Here is a 20,148-nt window from a genome sequence, read left to right as displayed (position 1 = left end):
ATGCGTGGGCAGCTCTGGGACACGCTGGGCTGCTTTCTGCAGGCACCAGCAGCACCAGGACGTGTCCCCCCAGCAGCCCTCCCTCAGTGCCAGCCCCCTGTGCCCCTGTCCCCTCGGGGTGGCTGGGGTCGGGGTGAGGGCACAGCACGGCCCTGCAGCCCCTCACTGCCCCAGGGCAGCTCTGCACCACTCCCAGCAGAGGAGCAGCTGTTGCTGCTCTTCCCTACCTAGGGAAAGGCACAAAATTCCAACCTTTGCAGAAAAAAACAAAAAGTAAAAAAAAGAATGAAGAGGACAGAGGCAGTTCCTACTCTATCCCTTTTTATTGTCTTTAATCTATGTTGTAAAAAGATCCAGTATCACATAACAGCCACGGAAGTATCCCAATATCACACTAGTTCGGAACCATTTAGACAATAGCTTAGTCTTTTTTTTTTTTGTCTTTTTTTTTTTTTTTTTAAACCTGCTGGAAGGGAAAACCATACTGCCCATTATACAGGCCAAAAGAAACAAACACTGGTCAAATAATAGTGACAACCTCAAGCAAGTGAAATGAAGATGAGCAGTTTGGAGTGACCCCAGGCTGCAGGACTCCAAGGGCCCCCCACGGCCGGGGGCAGCGGGGCCTGGGAAGGGCCCCCCGGGCCTTGTGCTGGCACAGCCACGGTGCCCTAAAGCCCATGAGCAGGAACTTAAATGGTAGAACTGGGAGAACCAAAGGGTGGCCCCGGGGCAGGAGCCCCTGTGCCATGGAAACGGCCTCGCTCCCATTCCCGGCTGCAGGTACAAAGAGCGTAAGAAATGGGAATAAAAAGAAAGGAGCCCGGGCCCGGGGGGCACAGCCCTGGGCCCGAGGGCTCCCGTTACAAACCCCGACCCTCACAACAGCCCTGTGAGGTAGGTCACTGTCTTCTTCGGACAGAGAATCCAAGGCAAAGCTGGGATTAAACTCCAGATTCCTCAGTGAGTGCTGTGCCTGTCGCAATCCTCCTTCCACAGAAATATGGTCCCTGTTCATAGAAAACAAAGGATTTTGTGCCTCTGCTCCTGGCTTCCCGCAGGAGCGGCGCTCACAGGCAGCCTGGCAGCTACAATCACGTCCTGTGTTGCACAAGGGACAGGGATCCGGCCTCCTCCACGTGGGGAGAACAGGAATTTAAAAAAAATCATAGGAACAACGCAAGAGGACGAGAAGTACAGGCAGGTTGGGAAGGACGAGTCACATCTCACACTCAGACGCCACGACTGTGCTGGGGCTGGCAGGGCCCCTCGGATCCCGCGTGGAATTCCTCTCCATCCGGCGCTTTCGGGGCTTCCTCCATGTGGAGAGCGGAGAGACAACGATCGGCGATCCCTCCCTGCCGGAGCCGCTGCATCCACCATCCTGGCACAGCCGGGACATCCGTCCTCCTCTTGGGCCCGGAGCAGCTCTGGCCCCGTGGGGAGGGGGCAGAGGAGGCCCCGCAGCAGCCGTGGCCTTGCTCCCGGTCAGGGACGAGCGGAGGAGGCGGGTGGGCGTCCACGAGCCGGGGTCCGTCGGCACTCCCAGTCCATTCCCGGCGGGACTGCGCTGCTCTTCCCACGCGGTGACCATGCACGGAGCCGACAGCAGGAGATTCAGACAACATTAATCTTCTAGGATGGAGAGAGATGACTTCACAAGGGATAAATAGAACTTTATTTAAATAAACATTTGTGAACATCTTTATACAAATTACAAGTCCCCACAGGAGGCTGCAGCTCCGCCTACGAGCCAAAGCTGCCGGGAGGGCCCTTGAGCAGATCCACCAGGATGTCGAGCAGTTGGCTGTGCTGGTGGTGCAGGTCCCCAGGGATCGCGGCCATCTCGTAGCACAGGCACGTCTCCACCATCTTGGAGAGGGACACGCGGAAGTCGCGCAGCAGGCGGATGGTGTACGAGTCCCCCTCCAGCACCAGCAGGTCGCTGTCCGTCAGGGACACCGTCGCTCGCCAGCCGTCATCTTGGGGGGAGGGAGAGCGCGTGAGGGGACCGGGGCTGCTGGGGCTCCTCTGCTGCCCCCGAGGCAGCTCCTCCCCACACTCCTCCTAGCCGGTCCGGGCCCACAGCTCCACAAAAGCCAGGCAGCTCTGAGCACACACTGGGATCCTCCTGCTTTCCCACAGGAGGTGACCGATGGCATAGCCCTGCTGAGCTTGTGGGCTAGAGACCAACTGCAGCACTGCCAAAACCCCACAGGCTGAACAGACACATCCCCGGGGACAAGTGGGATCCTGCCAGCTCAACTGCTTCCCCCAGGGTGACCAGGCACAGCCCTAAGGCTCAGCCTGCCAGGGCTGGCTTTGTCTCACTGCGGAGCAGCAGCTGGGAACAGCTCACAAACCATCACCTCCATGGCCCCGCCAGCAATGCATGCCCGGCCCGAGAGCCTCAGGAAGCAGGAACAGGCCCAGGGAGCAGCTGGAGCAGGCTGGGCACCCCGAGCACTCACCTCGCACGTGGATGTCGGTGTCAGTCATGAGCAGCACGGCCAGCGGGTGCACCTGCGACGAGTCACGCACGAAGACGCCGCCGTTGGACTTGACGGCCATGAAGTAGGTGAGCCAGCGGCTGTAGAGCTTGGATGCCTCCCTGCAGGAGCAGCTCTGTCAGCCCGGCTGGGCCCTGGCACAGCCACTGCCCTGTGGGACCCCCTCCCCATCACCCACCTGTTGATGGTGGACTTGTGCAGCAGCACGGTGCCGGCCTTGGTCCGGTACGCGTAACTGTTGGGCTTGAACTTCCCCTGGCGCGTCACCTTGCCTTGTCTCACCTGCCACGGGAGGGGACTGTCACACACCTGCACCAGCCCTGACAGCCACAGCCACCTCTCTGACAGGGGGAGGGGGATGATGTCCCTCCACTCCCAGGAGCTCCATGGGTTAGTGGAGCGTTCTTGGGGTGACCACACCTGGCAGTCACTCAGTGCCACTGCAGACAACAGGAGGAGAAAGATGCCACCTCAGGCAGTAAACTGGAGAAAAATGCCACTTCAATGGCTCCCAAACCCAGTGATGAGAACCTAAACATGGACCCACACAAGCTGGGGTGGCCACTCCTTGTGAGTGGGGATCAGGGACAGCCTGGAGCACAGGCTGGAGCCCAGGGCAGGACACCTGGCTTGGACACTCACTCCCAAGAGAGCAGAAGCTTCTCTGGCACCTCAGCACTTCAGTGCCACCTGCTGTGACAGCCATCCCCAGAGAGCAATGGCAGTACCAGTACCTGGATGAGGTTGGGGTAGAGCCCAGCCATGAGGACACCCTTGACCAGTTCTTCCTCCTCACTGTACTGGTTACACACGGATGAGGGCATGGTACAGTCAGATGGGGACGACACCAGGAAGGCTTCATAGAGGTTCTCAGAGAACTGCTTGACAAGGCCTGGAGGGAGGAGACAGTCCCAGGGATGAGATTCACCCTCTCCTTTCCCCCGTGGAATGAGTCACCTCAGCAGGGCAGCACTGGCCTGGGCTCGGACAGGAGCCCTGTCCTGGGCCAAAGCCAGCCCCTGCCCAGTCCCAGGGTTGCCAGCCCAGCACCGCCCACTTGTGCCCGTGTCCCTCCCTGCTCAGCAGCCGCCGGGGCCAGGGGAGGGGCAGGACGGCTCTGAACTCACCGTTGATGAAGCGCAGGCTGGGCCCGTACAGGTAGTAGTCCTGCAGGTAGTTGTCCCTGGCACGGCTGTCCCTGCGCCGCAGCACCTCCTCCCAGCCCGCCACGGCCCGCACGAAGGCCAGGTGGTCACTGCCGCTCTCCCGGCTCAGCACGGCCTTGGCCTGGGACAGGGACACGGCTGAGCCACGGGCAGCCCCCGGGCCGGCCGTCCCCCCGTGCCGGGGGGCTCCTCCTCACCTTGTCCACCTCGGCGCGGTTCTGCAGGCTGCTGCTGAAGGGGTCCCGCGTCAGGCACGACACGATGACCAGCAGCGGGTGCAGGCAGCGGTAGATGGAGGCCAGCACGATGGCCTTGGCCAGCCGAGGGTCCGTGGAGATCTGCGCCAGGCGCTTGCCCAGAGTGGTCAGCGCTTCCCGCTGGTCCAGCACTCCTGCAGGAGAGACACCCACGTGGCACATCCATCAGCCCAGCCAAAACAGGGGAGGGGCAACTGCCAGGGCTGGGAACATGTGGGGTGACCTCCAGAAGAGACACAGGGACAGGGGCCTGCAGTAAGCACCCAGAACGCTCCAGGTCTAACTGAGCTCAGGACACAGAACAGCTGTCACAGCCACAGGAGCATCCACAAGGCCCAGCCCTGAACTCCAGATCACCACTTCTCTTCCTTCTGTCACCCTCTCTGAACTCCAGATCATCACTTCCTTCTGTCCCTCAGCCCTGAACTCCAGATCACCACTTCCCTACTTTCCCTTCCGTCACCCCCTCTGAACTCCAGATCACCACTTCCCTTCTTTCTGTTGCCTCCACGTTATTTTTTTAATCTTGGAAAGTTATCCCCAGTTTTTAAGCAAAGCAGTGTGGGAAATAAAACAGCACAGGGCACATGGTTTGGGGAAGTCACTGTCAACTGCTATCCCTATTCCAGGGACAATCCTGCCCAGTTTGCCCCACAGCAGCCTGTGCCAAGTCCCATTGCCATGCTGAGAACAGTAAACATGTTTCCAGGACACAGAATTAACTCACCAATCTCCTGCAGCAAGATCACGGCTTCATCCACAGCTTTGATGTCAGGGCTGTCCAGAGCCTTGGAGAGAAATTCAACTGCCTGCAACACAGCAGGGGAAGGAAGAGGGAAAAAGTGAGCCAGTTTCCCATACAGCTGCAAGAGCCCTCAGGAACCCAGACTACAGCACAATTCCCTCCTTGTCTGCCTCCAGGGATATGACTCAGCCCTCTCCATTCCTTCAAGCTTCCAGACACACTCTGTGATCTCAGGGAGATTTCCTGCTCTGAACTTCCCTGGACAGCACCATGTTCAGCAAAGCACAGACTGAAGCCATCAGCACTCTGGGTTCTGCCCACTCCTGCCCCTGGGGCTCCAGGAGCCCTCTCAGTCCCTGCAGCCAGTGCCTGCTCACCGTTTTCTCTGGCATGTGGATCTTGGCCTGCACCACCAGGTTCTCCAGGGGCGTGCGCAGGATCTCGGGCACCTGGTACGTGGGCATCTTGTCCAGGCGGCTGCGCGGGAACAGGTGGTAGGCAAAGCCCGACTGGCAGCGCCCGGCGCGCCCGCGCCGCTGCACCACGTTGGACTTGGACACCCACACGGTCTCCAGGCAGGACACCTGAGGGGACAGCAGCGGGGTGAGCCCTCCACAGCTCACCTGGTCAAAGCACAGAACCCCAGACTGCTCTGGGCTTAAAGCCCATCCTGTTCTGCCCTGCCACGGCAGGGACACCTCCCACTGTCCCAGGCTGCTCCCAGCCCTGTCCAGCCTGGCCTGGGACACTGCCAGGGATGCAGGGGCAGCCACAGCTGCTCTGGAAAATCCATTCCAGCCCCTCCCCACCCTCACAGCCAAGGATTCCTTCCCAGTATCCCATCTAACCCTGCCCTCTGGCAGTGGAAGCCATTCCCTCTTGTCCTGTCATTCCAAGCCCATACCCAAAATCCCTCCCTTTGCTATCTTTCCACCCAGCCAAGAGGACTCAGACTCTCACGAGTGATGAATGGTCCCAAAGGGCCAGGGAAGCCTTTCCCACTCTCCTGCCTCGTGCAGTGCCGGTCTCTGTCCAACAGCAGCTCTGGGCTGCATGGATGGGACCCAGATGCCACCTACTGGACACCTGTCCCTGTCCCATCCCAGAGCTCCCCATCCCAGCCCTGCCCTGCCTCGGGGTCTGCATGCTGAACTGGGATAAAACTGGGCAAATACCAAAGGGCTGGGTTTAAACCAGAACTGCTCCAAGGTGTGAACGGCCCTGGGAGATGATGTTCTAGAATGGGGCAGAGGGATGGTGCCACAATTCCTTTTCCCAACAGCAACAGCAGCACAGTTGCCTTCACCTTGTTGCAAAGGTGCACAAACAAGAGCCTTCCCAGGCTCAGGGCCCAGCAATGCCAGGAATGGGCCTGGGGGCAGCAGATCCCCCTTGGAAAGCTGAGGAACAGGGACTGGGCCAGGAGAGCTGCAAACAGGAGCAGGATCTAACAGGTCAGGGCTGCCCTGCGAGGGACAGCAGGAGGTTTTTGATGAAATCATAGAAAAAGGCTGAAAGCAGAGAAGCTACCAGTGTTCTGTGGTGAAACAGAGTTGGGAAGGAGGTAGGATTTGCCTAAAATTTGTTGGAAAAAACTCAGAATTTGATGTGGAGCCCAGCCCAGAGCTGGGACACAGCGAACACTGACGAGGAGTCAAACACTCTCCTCAAACAACACAACGCCTGTGCCCCAGGGGCCGAATGGAAGCAGCTCCATCATGCCATTAATGGCACCTCAAACACTCCTCTGACCACAGCCCTGTGCCCCAGAGTGTCCCAAGCGAGTCAGAGGCACACGGCAGCAGTACCTTGGTCTTGAGGTCGTAGCGCTCCTCCTTGTGCGTGCCGCTGTCCACCACGTGCACGATGTCGTTGATGGTGATGGAGGTCTCCGCGATGTTGGTGGCCAGGACGATCTTCCTGACACCTGGTGGAGGCCTCTGGAAGATGTTCTGCTGGTCCATCATGGGGATGTTGGAGTGCACTGGGAAACCAAACCAGAGTCAGACCCGCCCAGCTGAGCTTTCCCTTGTCACCTCTCGCAGAAATGGGGACACCAGCTGCCACTGGGCACAGCCAGCAGCTCTCTGCCAGCCAGACCCTGGGAAAAATCTCCCACAAGTCATTTGGGAAGGGCTCATTTCAGTTGTTTCACCCTGTGGCTCAGCAGCAGCAGGAGCTCTGCTCACCTCCTGTCACAGAGCCTGGTGGCACCCCAGGAATATCCCTGGCAGAAATCCCACTCCCTCCCACAGTCCAGTTCTGCAGCTGCCCCTCCTTACAAGTCCCTTGGGGCAGGGATTCTCACTGCCACGTGGGCCTTCTGTCAGAAGTGGTTCTCATGGAGGGCCCATGGCTGTCCTGTATCCCAGCTTTCTTTGCTACAGCTCAGCACCACACAGGAACTCCTGGCAGAGCACAGTGGGGCAGAGGGGAGCAGGCACCTTCCACCAAACTACACCTGCACTCATTAACAGCCCAGCTGCTCAAAGCTCTGCTCCTCCCTGGCCTGGTTTGACACTGAATAGGCAGAGCTGCTCAAAACCAAACAAAAAATGCCAAAACCCTTAAGAGCTTTGCAGAGCAAAGCTGGCTTTTGTTGTAAATTTCCTCCTGGGGCAAGGAATGTTAAATTCACTGATCAAAGCTGAGCTCCAGAGTCCACCTGCATCCCACGGAGCAGGTCCTGAGATCTTTTCTGGGCAGGCTCAGCGTGCAGCTACAGCAGTGCAGAACTGAGCTGCTTTCCCCTTGCCTAATTCCAAATTGCTGGAAGCAAATGGGAAGCCACTCTCTTTGATCACACAGAGGAGTTACTCAGCCTCTGCTAGGAGGAGTTACTCACACTTACCACACACCATTACACAGCTGGGACATCAAAGCTCACCAGCTCTGTAGCAGAGCAAAGCTGAAGGGGCACACCAAGCCAACTGCCCCAGATTCTCCCGAATCCTGGGAAGAAGGGGCTGGCCCTGCCCTCTCACCTGGCAAGACGAGGTAGCGGCTGTTCTGCGAGCCCAGCATCTCCAGCAGCCGCTGCTGCACCCCTTTGATCTCCTGCCAGCCAGGGAGGAAGCACAGGATCCCACCTGCAACACACCAGCAGCTAAGAACACACAGCCTCTAAATCCAAGTGCTCTTCCCCAGCTGGAGACACACATTTCCAGGGCAGAAAGTTACCAGGCTACCTGGAGTTTGACAGTGAATACCCATGAGCTTTGAAACATTTAAATCTCTTGAAGTCACCTGAGAGTCCTGCCTCTTCCCCAAACACATCATGTCCAGGCAAGGGTATTTGACAGGGATGGGCTCCAATACAAAAGGTAATTATGCAGCACAAGGCTCCCAGTGCTGGAGCACAGCTTGGAACAGCTGCCCAGGACACTGAGGAGTCCAACCCTGTCCAACATTTCTCTTTACAGAGAAAAGCAAGGCACAACTTCTTAAGGATATTTTCTAGGAATCACAGCGAGGAACTTCAGAGAAAGAGAAACCAATTCTTATCTCATTTGCTGCACCTGTGTTGTGCCAAAGCAGAATGCAATATAGGGACTGTTTACCCAAAGTGATAAGCTAGTGTTTTGTTTCCTTGGCCTATCAGGGCCAAGTGCATGTCCAGACTGTCAGTCACGAGACAGTCACAAAATTCTAGTCAGTAGAGTTAAATACTTACACAGATTCAGTATAATATAATATAATATTTAATAGAATATTTAATAGAATATTTAATAGAATATAGTAATTAATTAAGCTTCTGATATCAATAATTAAGTCCTCCTCACCATTACTCCCTTTGGCGGGGTTGCCCTCATTTCCTATAACCCTGTCTTAGCTAGAGACTCACGTTGTGGTGCCTCTGCAAAGGCTCTGGAGGGGCTCCCTTCCCATCCCCCCAGCAGAGGAAGAGCTCAGGGCAAGGCAGGACCCACCTGGCTCTCCATGGGCATCGATCTGCAGCACGAGGTCGGTGATCAGGTCAAGGTCCAGGACACACTCATCGTCGGATTGCTGGGAAGGACAGGACAGGACAGGACAGGGGGCTCAGGGGGTGTCAGCACAGCACAGGGGCACTCAAAGCACCCTCTGCAGGCAGCAAACACCTCACTGGACAGTCTGCCCAGGACTTGGAGCCAGGAGTCTGCTCTGGGCTCCATCTGGAGCCTGCTCTGGTCACAAGTGCTGCCAGTTTCCCTGCTGTGCAGAGGGAATGCACAGTCCCTTCCCAATGTCCAGATCTGTGCACCTCCCCTGAACAGCACCTCACAAGTAACAGAATTGCCACGAGATTTTTGTGGACAAACCTGCCACATGCACCTGGGAGTTCAAATCCATCAGGCTCCGAGCAGGAGCTTCTGTAGCTCTCAGGAATTTGGAACAGACTATTAAAGCTCAGATAAAATCCCTGCCACAACAGAAGCAGGAAGAATGCCCTGGAGGCAAGGGGATACCCCAAGCAAGTTTGCTGATGATCTAGGACTGGGAGAAGTGGCTGATACTCCAGACACTTGCTCAGCCACAGGGAGGGATCTCTCCAGGCTGGAAAAATGGGCTAACAAACTCCAGACCAGCTGGTTGGACAAGAAAACGTCTGGAGACGCTGGCCAACCTCTGACTGTGTGACTCCATGACCCACCACTGGTGTAGGATTACCCAGAGCACTGCACACGTCTGGAGGGCATTTTCCAGAGGGTCAGACCAGCTGCAGAAAGCAGCAATCAGGGAATTCAGTCATGCAGGATGGTGAGCACTGAGGTAACAGTGCTGGAAGCCACAACCATCCCAGTGCTGGGCCAGGCTTGCCTAGGGTGTGCAAACATTCAACTCTGTGTCTGTGTACACACAGCAATGAGCTCTCAGCCTACTCAAACATCAAACTTCCCATTACAGGGAGACAAAAGCAACTTGACCCCAATGCAAAGTCATCTTTATGCATAATTTAAGCAAAATACTCTGGGGTTCTACGAAGCTGACTTCACCCCCTGAGGACTGGCATGGAGGTAAAGCTAAGCCAGGGGGAAGCAGGAGCAGTGCCAGGCCCGAGCTGTCCCCCTGCTGACAGGCCAGAAGGCAGTGCCCCATCCATGGGGACAGCTCCCCCCTCGCTGCACACCCACCTTGATCTCGTAGTGCCGGTGCCGGTGCCGGCCCAGCTTGGCCAGGATCTCCTCCAGGTAGTATTCCTTCACCGGGTACATGAAGCCGGGCACCTTGACCACGGGGCAATCCCCAAAGTAGTGCGAGAAGCGCTGGTTGTCCCCCGTGGCGCTCATGAGCACCAGGCGCAGGTCGGGGTTCAGCTTCTGGATGCCTTTGAGCAGGATGAGCAGGAAATCCGTGTTCACGTCCCGCTCGTGCACCTCGTCCACCACCACGTGGCTGACGCCCTCCAGGCTGGGGTTGCCCTGCAGCTTCCTGAGCAGGATGCCCACGGTGCAGAAGAGCAGGGCCCCTCCCCGGGCGGGGGGCTTGCTCTCCAGCCGCACCTGGTAGCCCACGTTCTTCCTCATGTTGGGCCCCAGCTCCTGCGCCACGCGCTGGGCCACCGAGATGGCGCTGATGCGGCGGGGCTGGGTGATGACCACGTTGCAGCGCGCGCCGCGGCCCTCCAGGATGTAGTGCTCCAGCAGCAGCTGCGGGATCCGCGTGGTCTTCCCGCAGCCCGTGTCTCCCGCGATCACCACCACGGGGTTCTGCTCGATGGCTGACAGGATGGTGTCCTTGTGAGGGTCTACTGGCAGCGGGTGGCTCTCCTGCCAGGAGGCTCCTCTCCTTTTCCAGAGGGCCAGCAGGTTCTGGCTAAGGCGCACTTCCTCTGCTTCCAGCATGGGGATGTAGGTCTTCCCCGTGATGGCGTCGCTGATGGCACCAGATTCCTTGGTCAGGTTCATCATGTCGTCGGCAATGCGGGGCCTGGACTCCCTGATGTCCACGGGGTACTGGGGGAGAGGGAGGAAGCAGGCAAGGACAGCAAGGTTAGTGCCGGTCCTGAGAAGGACAGAAAGGAACAAGTGCCTGGAACAGACTCAGCCAGTCTGGCTTGGCCAAGGCTGTGCCAAGGTCTCCTCAGATCTTAGGTAACTCAGTCTTGCTCTGAACTGAGGTTATTTAAAGTGAGAACTAATTTGGGCAGCCCCCCGTGTGCTCCTTGCTGCATTCCCTATTTTAGGAGGGGCATTTGTGCTGCTGCCTGAACTGACAGGCACAGACCAGTAACTTCAGCTCTGCAATGCAACAGCCCCTCAAAGACAACTCTTGGAAACTATCAAGTTACACCACCACCCAGACACATAACTTATGCAAAACACAAGCTTTTGGCTAAGCCAGAAATATTCCATCTTGGCAAAAGAAAAAACTGAAGTCCCACATCCCACAGGAAGAACTACAAGGAGCAAGATGTCAGGAATTGTCTAGAACACAAATCAAAGCATTGGCCCAGGTGTTCATGGGATTAAAAGTTGCAGAACTTTTAATCAATCACATCTTTTGGATTCAACCTTAAGAATCCCAGTCTTCCAAAAGGGAAGGCCACTGCCCAGAAAGGGTCTTCCTTCCCCAAAGGGCAGCAGAGAGTGATCAGGTTTTGTGGCAACAATGAAACCATGAATTCCCTCAACATTCTGACAGGAAGCTTTCAACCACATCCAATTCCTGAAGTGAGAAGGGATCAGGCCTAGGGGATCCTCGGGGGGCTGAGCCTTACATGGTTCAGGTAGTTCTCGATCTTGCGCAGGGTGGCCTCAGGGACTTTGATGTGGCAGGGCTTCCTCTGGTTCTCACCCAGCTCCCTCAGGGAAGTCATGTTGTACATGGCATGGCTCAGGGGGTTGTTGTTCTTGTCCACCAGGCCAAGGCTCTGCAGAGAACAGGCAAACAACACCATCAGGTCGGAGGCTGCTCACACTGAGGGCTGGGATACAGAGCACTTAGATCCCATGCTTGGATAAGCCAACTCCTTACCATCCCAAACCCACCAATTCCTGCTTTTCTTGCCACAGCAAGAAACCAGACGTGATCCCACTCTAGCTCTGGAGAACCAGACACACCAGAACCAACCACCTGTCCTGATACTACACCTGCAATGTCTCAAGCAGACCCATCAGAGGAACTGCAGCCATGACTGCAAAACCCCCTTGTTGAGTCCCTTGCTGTGGTTCTGGCATGCTGTGAATCCCAAGGTTTGGAAATAGATGTTCATTAAGCATGAGCTCATTACACAAGTCAAAGCTCAGGATGTTTCCAGCATCCCCTGGCAGGCTCAAAGCTAGTGAGTGAGGCAGAAGGAGCCTGTGTCCAGAGGCACATCCCAGGCGATGCAGCAGCCAGGGGCACTCACCTTCAGCTTCTGGCAGGCCAGAGCTGCTGCCTTGTTCTCGGCCTCCACCTTGCGCCGGCCCTTGGCAGCAAAGGTCATGGGGCAGGGCCAGCGCAGCGTCAGCTTGCAGATCTTGGTCTTGGTGCCCACCGTGCGGAACTGCATGTACTCCTGCAGGGACGACAGCAGGGGCTCTGTGGGACAGCAGGGACCAGCCAGCCCTGCCCTGGCCCTGCACAGACACCCCAACAACCCCACCTGTGCCTGGGAGCGGTGCTCAAACGCTCCTGGAGCTCTGGCAGCCTCGGGGCTGTGCCCGTTCCCTGGGGAGCCTGGGCAGTGCCAGCACCCTCTGGGGAAGAACCTTTCCCTGATCTCCCACCTAAACCTGGCCCAGCTCCAGCTGTTCCCTGAGTCCTGTCCCTGGCACAGGCAGCAGAGATTGGAGCTGCCCCTCAGGAGGAGCTGCAGCCCCTGCTGAGCTCTGCCCTCAGTCTGCTCTGCTCCAGCTGAACCAACCCTGTGACCTCAGCCATCCTTGTGTGGCCCCTCTGACCTTTCACCGTGGGTTTTTTTGCTGGATTTGTCAGATTTTGTTGAATTTTTTTAATGGAACACTAGAAGAAGGTTACTGCACTGAACTCCACCCCCCAGCTCACAAGGTGCTGTCTAAGCCAAAGTGAGAGCAGACAACTGGGGAACATCCTGAGAGCCTCAGGGTGGAGCTCAGCTCCTTTCTGCTGAGCACACGAGCCCTGGGAGGTGGGTGACACATCCTGGGAAGGAGGATCACTGGATACGGGCAAGAATGGAGCTGTGGAAAGATTCTATCAGCACGGAAGTTACACATCGCTCCCAGCAACACAAACTTGTGCTTGTTGCAGGTATATGGGGAAAGGAAACCTTAGAAAATACCTCCTTCATTCAGATAGCAGCTCCTCCACTGCCCTGGCCTCAGGAGCAACATTCCTCATAGTTCTGTTAAGACATTCCCTCAGCTCTCACCACGAAGTCTTTCCTTTGCTGTTCACACTGATTTCTCTAGGCCTAGTTTTAACCTCCCTCCTCTCCCCAGGTCTGTTTCCCAAAGAAAGCACCCAAAGTGATTCCAGTTGGAGCCCCTGAGTTTTTTCCCTGGCAGGGGTCAGACAGCACCTTACCTTGACTGTGGAGGAAGAGGTTGCAATCTGAATCACTTGGGCCAGGAGGTTTTTGGGAAGTGGGAACTGTGTCAGGGCACGGATGGCAGTGTTGTCATCTGTCATTTCAATGGAACTCCCTCCTCGGCTGCATGGGACAAGAGCAGAGTTGGATATAAAAGTGCCCACTTGTGCTCAGACCTGCCTCACTCCACGAGTGCTACTGAGCTCTGAAACTATTCTGTTAAAGCCCAGGTAATTCTGGTCATGGGCAGAGTCCTGCTGTCCCTTGGTACTAAAATCTGTCAGTCACAACCACCCAGCCCAATAAAGGCACCTACTGCAGAGGGATCAAACCCTCTTACACCAAGGCTACAAACCAGATGGCAATAACAGATTGAAACAGATTTAATTAATAAATAATTCTGTATTTAAAAAACACGTCATAGAAATAACCACCATCACCTACATCTCTTACAGATCTTGCTCCTGCTGCCTATTAAAAATCCAAGATCTGCGCTTATAAAGTCAAGCAGGCAGCTATGGGGGATGGAAGGGAACAGACTGAACCTTAAAACCAGGGTGGTCAAAACCTGGTGTAAGTGCACATGCACCACTTCTGGGGATGGACATGTCTTGAGGCACAGAAGAATCAGGCAGGTAACAAGACTGGCAGCAGCGTCTCCAGAGGGCAGAACTGCAGGGAACAAGTCTGTGCATTCCCCGGACGGCAGCCAGGTACCAGACCAGGCTGCCCCACTATTCCTCTGGCCCATCTCCAGCCCTCCCCAGCCACAGGAAAACCCTCCCTTCCCCCGGCCCTGGCTCAGCATTCCCAGGCAGACCCACCTGGCATCTCTGCCGGGGGTGCGGGCGTCCTGGTGCGCCATGGGCAGGTAGTCCGAGACATCGATGGCCTCCTCCTCCAGCTCCCCCTCCTCCAGCTCCCCCTCCTCCAGCTCCCCTTCCTCCAGCTCCTCCCTCCTCATGGCTTTGGGCATCCTGCCCTGCTCCATGGGCTGGATGGCGTCGTCGGGCTCCATGCGGCGCCAGCAGGTGGACAGGTCGGCGAGGGAGGGCCCGGACTTGGAGCGCCACTTGCCCTCGGAGCACCAGCGCTCGTCGGGACAGCCCAGCTGCTCGGCCAGCAGCCGGTACTTGGCGGCGTCAAAGAGCTCGTTCCGAGGGCCCAGCAAGCCCCAGCCCTGCAGAGAGACAGGGCAGCTCTGGGGACCGAGCCACGCCCTGCTGGGGAAGGGGCAGGGGCAGGGGCGGCCCCTCCTTCCCCAGCAAAGACAGAGCGAGGAAAGGCACCTGCAGGAGATCTGAACTTCCCCCACCACTGCTGTGTCCCAGGGGGAATCCCTGCCCTCCCTCCCTTCCCAGGCTATGGCTCTCAGCCCCACACAGCTCCTTAGAATGTAAAACCCCAGTAAACCCTGGCCCACCAAACTCTTGGCTATATTTATCACCCTCAAGTTTTGAAAGCACCCTCGGAGCAGGAAATGCATCTTTTTGGGAAGGCTAGTGTGAACTAGCATAATCTGGGATAATACAGGGTGAGAATTCAGGGAATGGTTTATCCCCTTCCATTTCCCAGGAACAGTTAATTATGCAAGCAGCAGGAAAATGTCCCTGACCTGTCAGGTTCTGGAGCAAGCCTGCAGTAATTAAAAACTCTTCTACCATCACCATTCAGGACTGAATCTTGCAGGAAGCTCCAGACATATTCAGAGTGCAGCACACACCATTTCAAAATTACCAGACTGCTGCAATAAGTTCTAGCTTTAATTTTAATAAATTAAAAGTTACAGCTGTAGGCCATTTAATGGCCTTAATGACCCTGTATTAGAAAAAGCTGTATTATTTTGTACTGTGGGAGTGCCTAAGACACCAAATTTCACCTGGCTCACTATTCTATTCAAAGTCTCTCTATTCACTCTCTGCACTAATTAGACATTACTAATTTTCTTGAACTGATGACTTTTTAGGTAGCATTTGTAGCTCTTTCTATAGCTGTGATCACACAAGGCCTCCCATCTCAAGGGTCTTCAGCCAGGATCCAGTTTAGCTGGCAAAGAAAGCTTTGCATATTCAATCTGTGGTTTCACACGGTTGGGTTTTGGTATAAGTTCTAAAATGCACTTCAGCCATTTCCAAAATTTGGGGAAAATACATCAGTAGGGTATTTTCCTTCCTTTGAAAACTTCCAGGGTCTCAAAGAAAGCAGGGAACTGGACTAGAGAGGATAAAACCAGGATATATTCCCAGTGAATGCTGACTGAGTGAGGTGGAATTAAGTCAGTGAGCGAGGCAAGTTTTGCTGATCACAGAATTAGAGGATCAGCTTAAGCAGCTGAAGAAGCTGAGTTTTCACACTGCCCTCCTTAATTTCTGAAGGCTGGCTACTTCCTTAAAGAGCATCCTGATCTACAAGCAAATCAAAAGCCGTCTCACTGCCAGAGCATCCACAGTATCTTCTCCTGAGCACAGAGATATGCCTGTTCCCACTGAACAGATTAACAGGGAACTCCAAAATCAGTCTCACTTGCTCAAGGTAACACAGAACCACCGGGGCAGAGCTGGAGATAAAACTGCATCTTTTTCTCAGCTATAAAACTGCTTCAAGAGTGACCTTTATAGTTTTACTGGGCCTGTTTGATAGTGGCTGCACACACCCATTTCCAGCCATAAATAAGTGCCAAACAAAGCATAACTGTAGAGTAATAGTAAATTACTACATGTAATTGTCACACTGGCTTTGATGAAGAGGAAACAGGAGGCTCTGAAGGTCCTACAACTGCACACACACCCAGCTGCACTGGCAGGAGTGGGAGTTAGTGACCAGCAAACCCACCTGAGGGAAACTCTATTCACTGCAGAGGCTAAGGAGCTGATTAAGGTCCAGGACAAAAGGAACAAGGACCAGGACTACCTGGAGCAAGTGGGATTTTAAGCTCAAATGGATTCAGACTCAGGTCTTGACCATCTACCCCTGAGTACCAGAGAGGCCCCCTAAGGGAGTGCACAGGCAAGAAGAAGGAGCTCCCACAGCAGGCCAGGCTGGCTGCACAGGGCAGGGTGAGCCTGGCCAGCTGAGCAGCAGCAGAGCCCACCTTGAAGAGCTGGCACGCTGCAGCCGCCGCCTGCCGCTCCGCGTCGATCTTCTTGGTCCCATAGCCCTCCACTTCCACATTCTTGGGCCACTTTATATGGAGAGTGACTTTCTGAAAGGCAAGGAGAGCCACAGGGTGAGCTGGGCAAGCTCTCCCCTCCAGCAGAGCACACCCACTCCATCCATCTCTGCACTCCAGGCAAAGAGGAGAAATGCAGAAGAGCACTGAACAAAGCGCTGCCTTGGTCCCTTCAGGGGAACCAACCATCTCTGCACTCCAGGCAAAGAGGAGAAATGCAGAAGAGCACTGAACATAGTGCTGTGTTGGTCCCTTCAGGGGAACCAACCATCTCTGCCCTGGAGCAGATCCCCTCTCCAACCCCTTCCAGCTGCAACAGCCAGGAAATCTTCCCAGCTGCTTCCTCCCTGTGATGGAAGCAGCACAGGACTGCCTCAGCTCCCAGGCACCCCAGCACTCACAGGGCACAGGAGCACCCAGCTCCAGCCCAACACTGGCAGAACCCAGCCCCAGCACAGCTCCTGCAAGGAAGCACCAAAAACCTGCAGAGACAAAGAATGCTGAGAGCTGAACTTGGTCCTCTTCAAAGAAGTGCTGCAAATCAAGAGCTCGCCCAGCTCCCAGCCCTGCAGATGCCACAAGGCTCCAAGAGGGAAAGGCCCAGGGAATTCTCTCCTGCTTGTGCAGCACAGATGAAAGGCAGCAGTGGATCCCCCAGGGCTGGAGCACAGGCTCCTGACTCCCCAGCACCTGGCTGCCTGCCTTCCTGCCCCTCAACCTGGCTCAGCAGGGAATTGCTATGGGTTTTGCCTCAGGCACAGCCTGGAAAGCACAGACCTGCTGGGAAAAAAGGTGTCTCAGGAAGGCCAGGTGCTCACAAACCCCTGTTCACATCCAACAAGAGCTCTCTAGGCTCCCACCTGTCCTTCTGTCTACATTTGCTGGGTTGCTTTTTCTTTGTGAGTCAACGCTCATTTCTTTCCCAAGGCTCCTGTATCTCCTTTATAATTTTCCTGGTTTAGTTTTTTGTTTTAATCTGAAGTTACTCTCCACATTAATCTATTTAAGTGCTGGCAAGAATGGGAAGCAATTACACAAACTAAAGTGATGAGGCACTGCCTGGGGTACTCCAAATTTTAGGGATGAGGCACTGGCTACGGTCTTCCAAAATTTAAGTTGGGAAACTGCACTACTGCTTGAGAAAGAGCAAGAAAAACAAACACAAATAATGAAGAACTCTGAAGTAACATTACTAATGTATCCCCTAAAACCCAGGGATGCTTAAAAAGGATGTGGCAATAAAAACTGTCTGGGAAATTTTAGACAGAATGTTATTGGAAAATGTTAAGCCATCAGAAGTGAGTCTTTTCCTGGAATGTAGGTTACAGTTAAACTTCAGCTGGAAAGGGCTTTCAGCTCTGGAATGAGAGCTGGTGTGACAGGGGGAGGCACAGCCTCGACCATGGAGCACCATTAGGTAAGAATTCCTGCTCAGTTCATAGCCCACACCTGGATTTGGGCCTCGGGCATCCCAGTGACAGCTCAAACTACCTGGCAAACTGTTTGCTTGGAATTCCTCTGCTTCTTTTAACAAACAGAGAGGCTGCATTTCATTCTGCTCTGAAGTACTATCAGAAGCCTCCCTCCATTGCAAAGAAACTCCTCTTTTCTGCTCACAATTGGACATTTTAGGCTTCGGAATTTGTTCTACTGGAATTTACAATCAAATCTAGGGGTCCTAAGGGCTAAAATACAGCTTTTAAATCTTAATTTTCTCAGGTAGTAGGATACCTTTAAGCACAGACTATGTGTCTTTCTGCTGAGAAAGGCCAGATACAGCAAGTCACTTAAAATAAAAATATCCACACAAAAAGAAGAATAGCACCTGCCCTTATACACCTTTAAAGCACATGAAGATCAGGAAAAATAGGAAGGAGTGAGAATATTTCTTGTTTGAAAGATTATCACACAACTTTTAAGTGGGATTAAAACTCTCCTATGTTTTTCTCTGGGAAGTTACTTCCAGGATTAGCAGTTCTGTGGCTCCCTTCCCACTCTCTGTGTCCCACCCTTCCAGCAGCAAGGATTACCTTTTTCCTTGGCCCGTTAGTGTGGATGTACACCAGCTTGTCCCTGGCATGGGAAATGCCCAGGGCTCGGCCAATCACACTGTTGAGCAAGTTTTTAGGCTGTGGAAATTCCTTTAGCAAATCTCTGGAATCTGGAACAAAAAAAAAGAAGAGGAATTAAATGTCTCCCAATTGCTGTGCAGTCCCATCCAGAGGTGTGCTCCAGCACTGGCTCAGAGGGGAGGACAGGGACAGAGAGAGGGTCCAGGGTTCACCTGCAGCATCTCCAGACACCACTGAGCTCCCAAATCCCTGAGGTTGGGAGAGACCTCCAGGATCATCAAACCCACCCTGCGCCCAATGCCCACCTTGTCCCCAGCCCAGAGCTCTGAGTGCCACCTCCAGGTGTTCCTGGGACACCTCCAGGGATGGGCACTGCAAACCTCCCTGGGCAGTGCCAAGGCCTGAGCCCCCTCTCCATGGGGAAATTCCCAATTTCCACCCTGAGCTGCCCTGGCCCAGCCTGAGGCCGTTCCCTCTGCTCCTGTCCCTGTTCCCTGGAGCAGAGCCCGACCCCCCCAGCTGTGCCCTCCTGGCAGGAGCTGTGCAGAGCCACAAGGGCCCCTGAGCCTCCTTTGCTCCAGGCTGAGCCCCTGCCCAGCTCCCTCAGGGATTCTGCAGCCCCTGCCCGGCTCCCTCAGGGATTCTGCAGCCCCTGCCCAGCTCCCTCAGGGATTCTGCAGCCCCTGCCCAGCTCCCTCAGGGATTCTGCAGCCCCTGCCCAGCTCCCTCAGGGATTCTGCAGCCCCTGCCCAGCTCCCTCAGGGACTCTGCAGCCCCTGCCCGGCTCCCTCAGGGACTCTGCAGCCCCTGCCCAGCTCCCTCAGGGATTCTGCAGCCCCTGCCCGGCTCCCTCAGGAATTCTGCAGCCCCTGCCCGGCTCCCTCAGGAATTCTGCAGCCCCTGCCCAGCTCCCTCAGGGATTCTGCAGCCCCTGCCCAGCTCCCTCAGGAATTCTGCAGCCCCTGCCCAGCTCCCTCAGGGATTCTGCAGCCCCTGCCCAGCTCCCTCAGGGATTCTCCAGCCCCTGCCCAGCTCCATTCCCTGGACTCACTCCAGCCCCTCCAGGGCTCTCCTGCTGGAGGGGCCCAGAGCTGCCCCCAGGGTTCCAGGGGGTCCCTCAGCAGGGCCAGCACAGGGGACAATCCCTGCCCTGGCTCGTGTCCAGCTGCTGTCACCAGCATGGAGCCAGTGCTGTTTCCCCACCAGCTCTGTTTGTCACTCCTTGATATCAAAACCCAACTGAGCAGTGACAACTTTGCACAATTTGGGTGTTTGCAACATCCCCCCCCAGCCACGGGTTAAATCCAGGGTCTCACAAGGTACACATCAGATCCAACCAGCAGAGGAACATGCAAAAATGCCTGAGGACTTCTTCCTGAAATGACTGAGAACGCTGGATTAGAGCCTGGGAATGTGGTTTAGTTCTGAACTGCCCAGAGAACCTCCTGGAGAGAAGTCTGCCAACAGTGTTTGGGGACACAGCAGCCCCAGGGGCAGCAGGACAGAGGACACTGGCCCCTGCCCCACAGGGAAATGCTGCTCAGGGTACAGCAGGGAGGGGATGTTCATGGTCACAGCAAATCACTCGATAATAATAATAATAATAATAATAATAATAATAATAATAATAATAATAATAATAATAATAATAATAATAATAATAATAATAATAATAATAATAACAACAACAACAACAAAGTCCCACTGCCCCAGACAGAGCCATGTCACACCCACCTCCCGTCCCAGCCTCAAC

General features: G+C 55.0%; 1 protein-coding gene across 3 annotated transcripts in view; it reads right to left on the bottom strand.

Moving 5' to 3' along the window:
* Positions 1 to 304: 304 nt before the first annotated feature.
* Positions 305 to 20,148, bottom strand: part of DHX30 (DExH-box helicase 30) — a 32,224-nt gene continuing 12,380 nt past the window's right edge. For all 3 annotated transcript variants that reach the window (XM_066549855.1, XM_066549836.1, XM_066549846.1), the window contains 18 exons: positions 18,354 to 18,484; positions 16,246 to 16,356; positions 13,979 to 14,334; positions 13,151 to 13,277; positions 12,012 to 12,161; positions 11,379 to 11,531; positions 9,793 to 10,614; positions 8,608 to 8,686; positions 7,663 to 7,767; positions 6,487 to 6,662; positions 5,056 to 5,262; positions 4,661 to 4,742; positions 3,874 to 4,067; positions 3,638 to 3,797; positions 3,245 to 3,402; positions 2,689 to 2,792; positions 2,472 to 2,611; positions 305 to 1,982 (listed from right to left, as the gene is read on the bottom strand). In XM_066549855.1, coding sequence (XP_066405952.1) covers positions 1,747 to 1,982; positions 2,472 to 2,611; positions 2,689 to 2,792; positions 3,245 to 3,402; positions 3,638 to 3,797; positions 3,874 to 4,067; positions 4,661 to 4,742; positions 5,056 to 5,262; positions 6,487 to 6,662; positions 7,663 to 7,767; positions 8,608 to 8,686; positions 9,793 to 10,614; positions 11,379 to 11,531; positions 12,012 to 12,161; positions 13,151 to 13,277; positions 13,979 to 14,334; positions 16,246 to 16,356; positions 18,354 to 18,484 — 3,491 coding nt within the window. In that variant the 3' untranslated portion in view covers positions 305 to 1,746. The remainder of the gene's footprint in view (positions 1,983 to 2,471; positions 2,612 to 2,688; positions 2,793 to 3,244; positions 3,403 to 3,637; positions 3,798 to 3,873; positions 4,068 to 4,660; positions 4,743 to 5,055; positions 5,263 to 6,486; positions 6,663 to 7,662; positions 7,768 to 8,607; positions 8,687 to 9,792; positions 10,615 to 11,378; positions 11,532 to 12,011; positions 12,162 to 13,150; positions 13,278 to 13,978; positions 14,335 to 16,245; positions 16,357 to 18,353; positions 18,485 to 20,148) is intronic.

The sequence above is a fragment of the Molothrus aeneus genome, chromosome 1, assembly GCF_037042795.1.
Source record: "Molothrus aeneus isolate 106 chromosome 1, BPBGC_Maene_1.0, whole genome shotgun sequence".
NCBI lineage: Eukaryota > Metazoa > Chordata > Aves > Passeriformes > Icteridae > Molothrus > Molothrus aeneus.
Note: the sequence above shows the minus strand (reverse complement) of the source record. Positions and strands in the feature narration are given on the sequence as shown.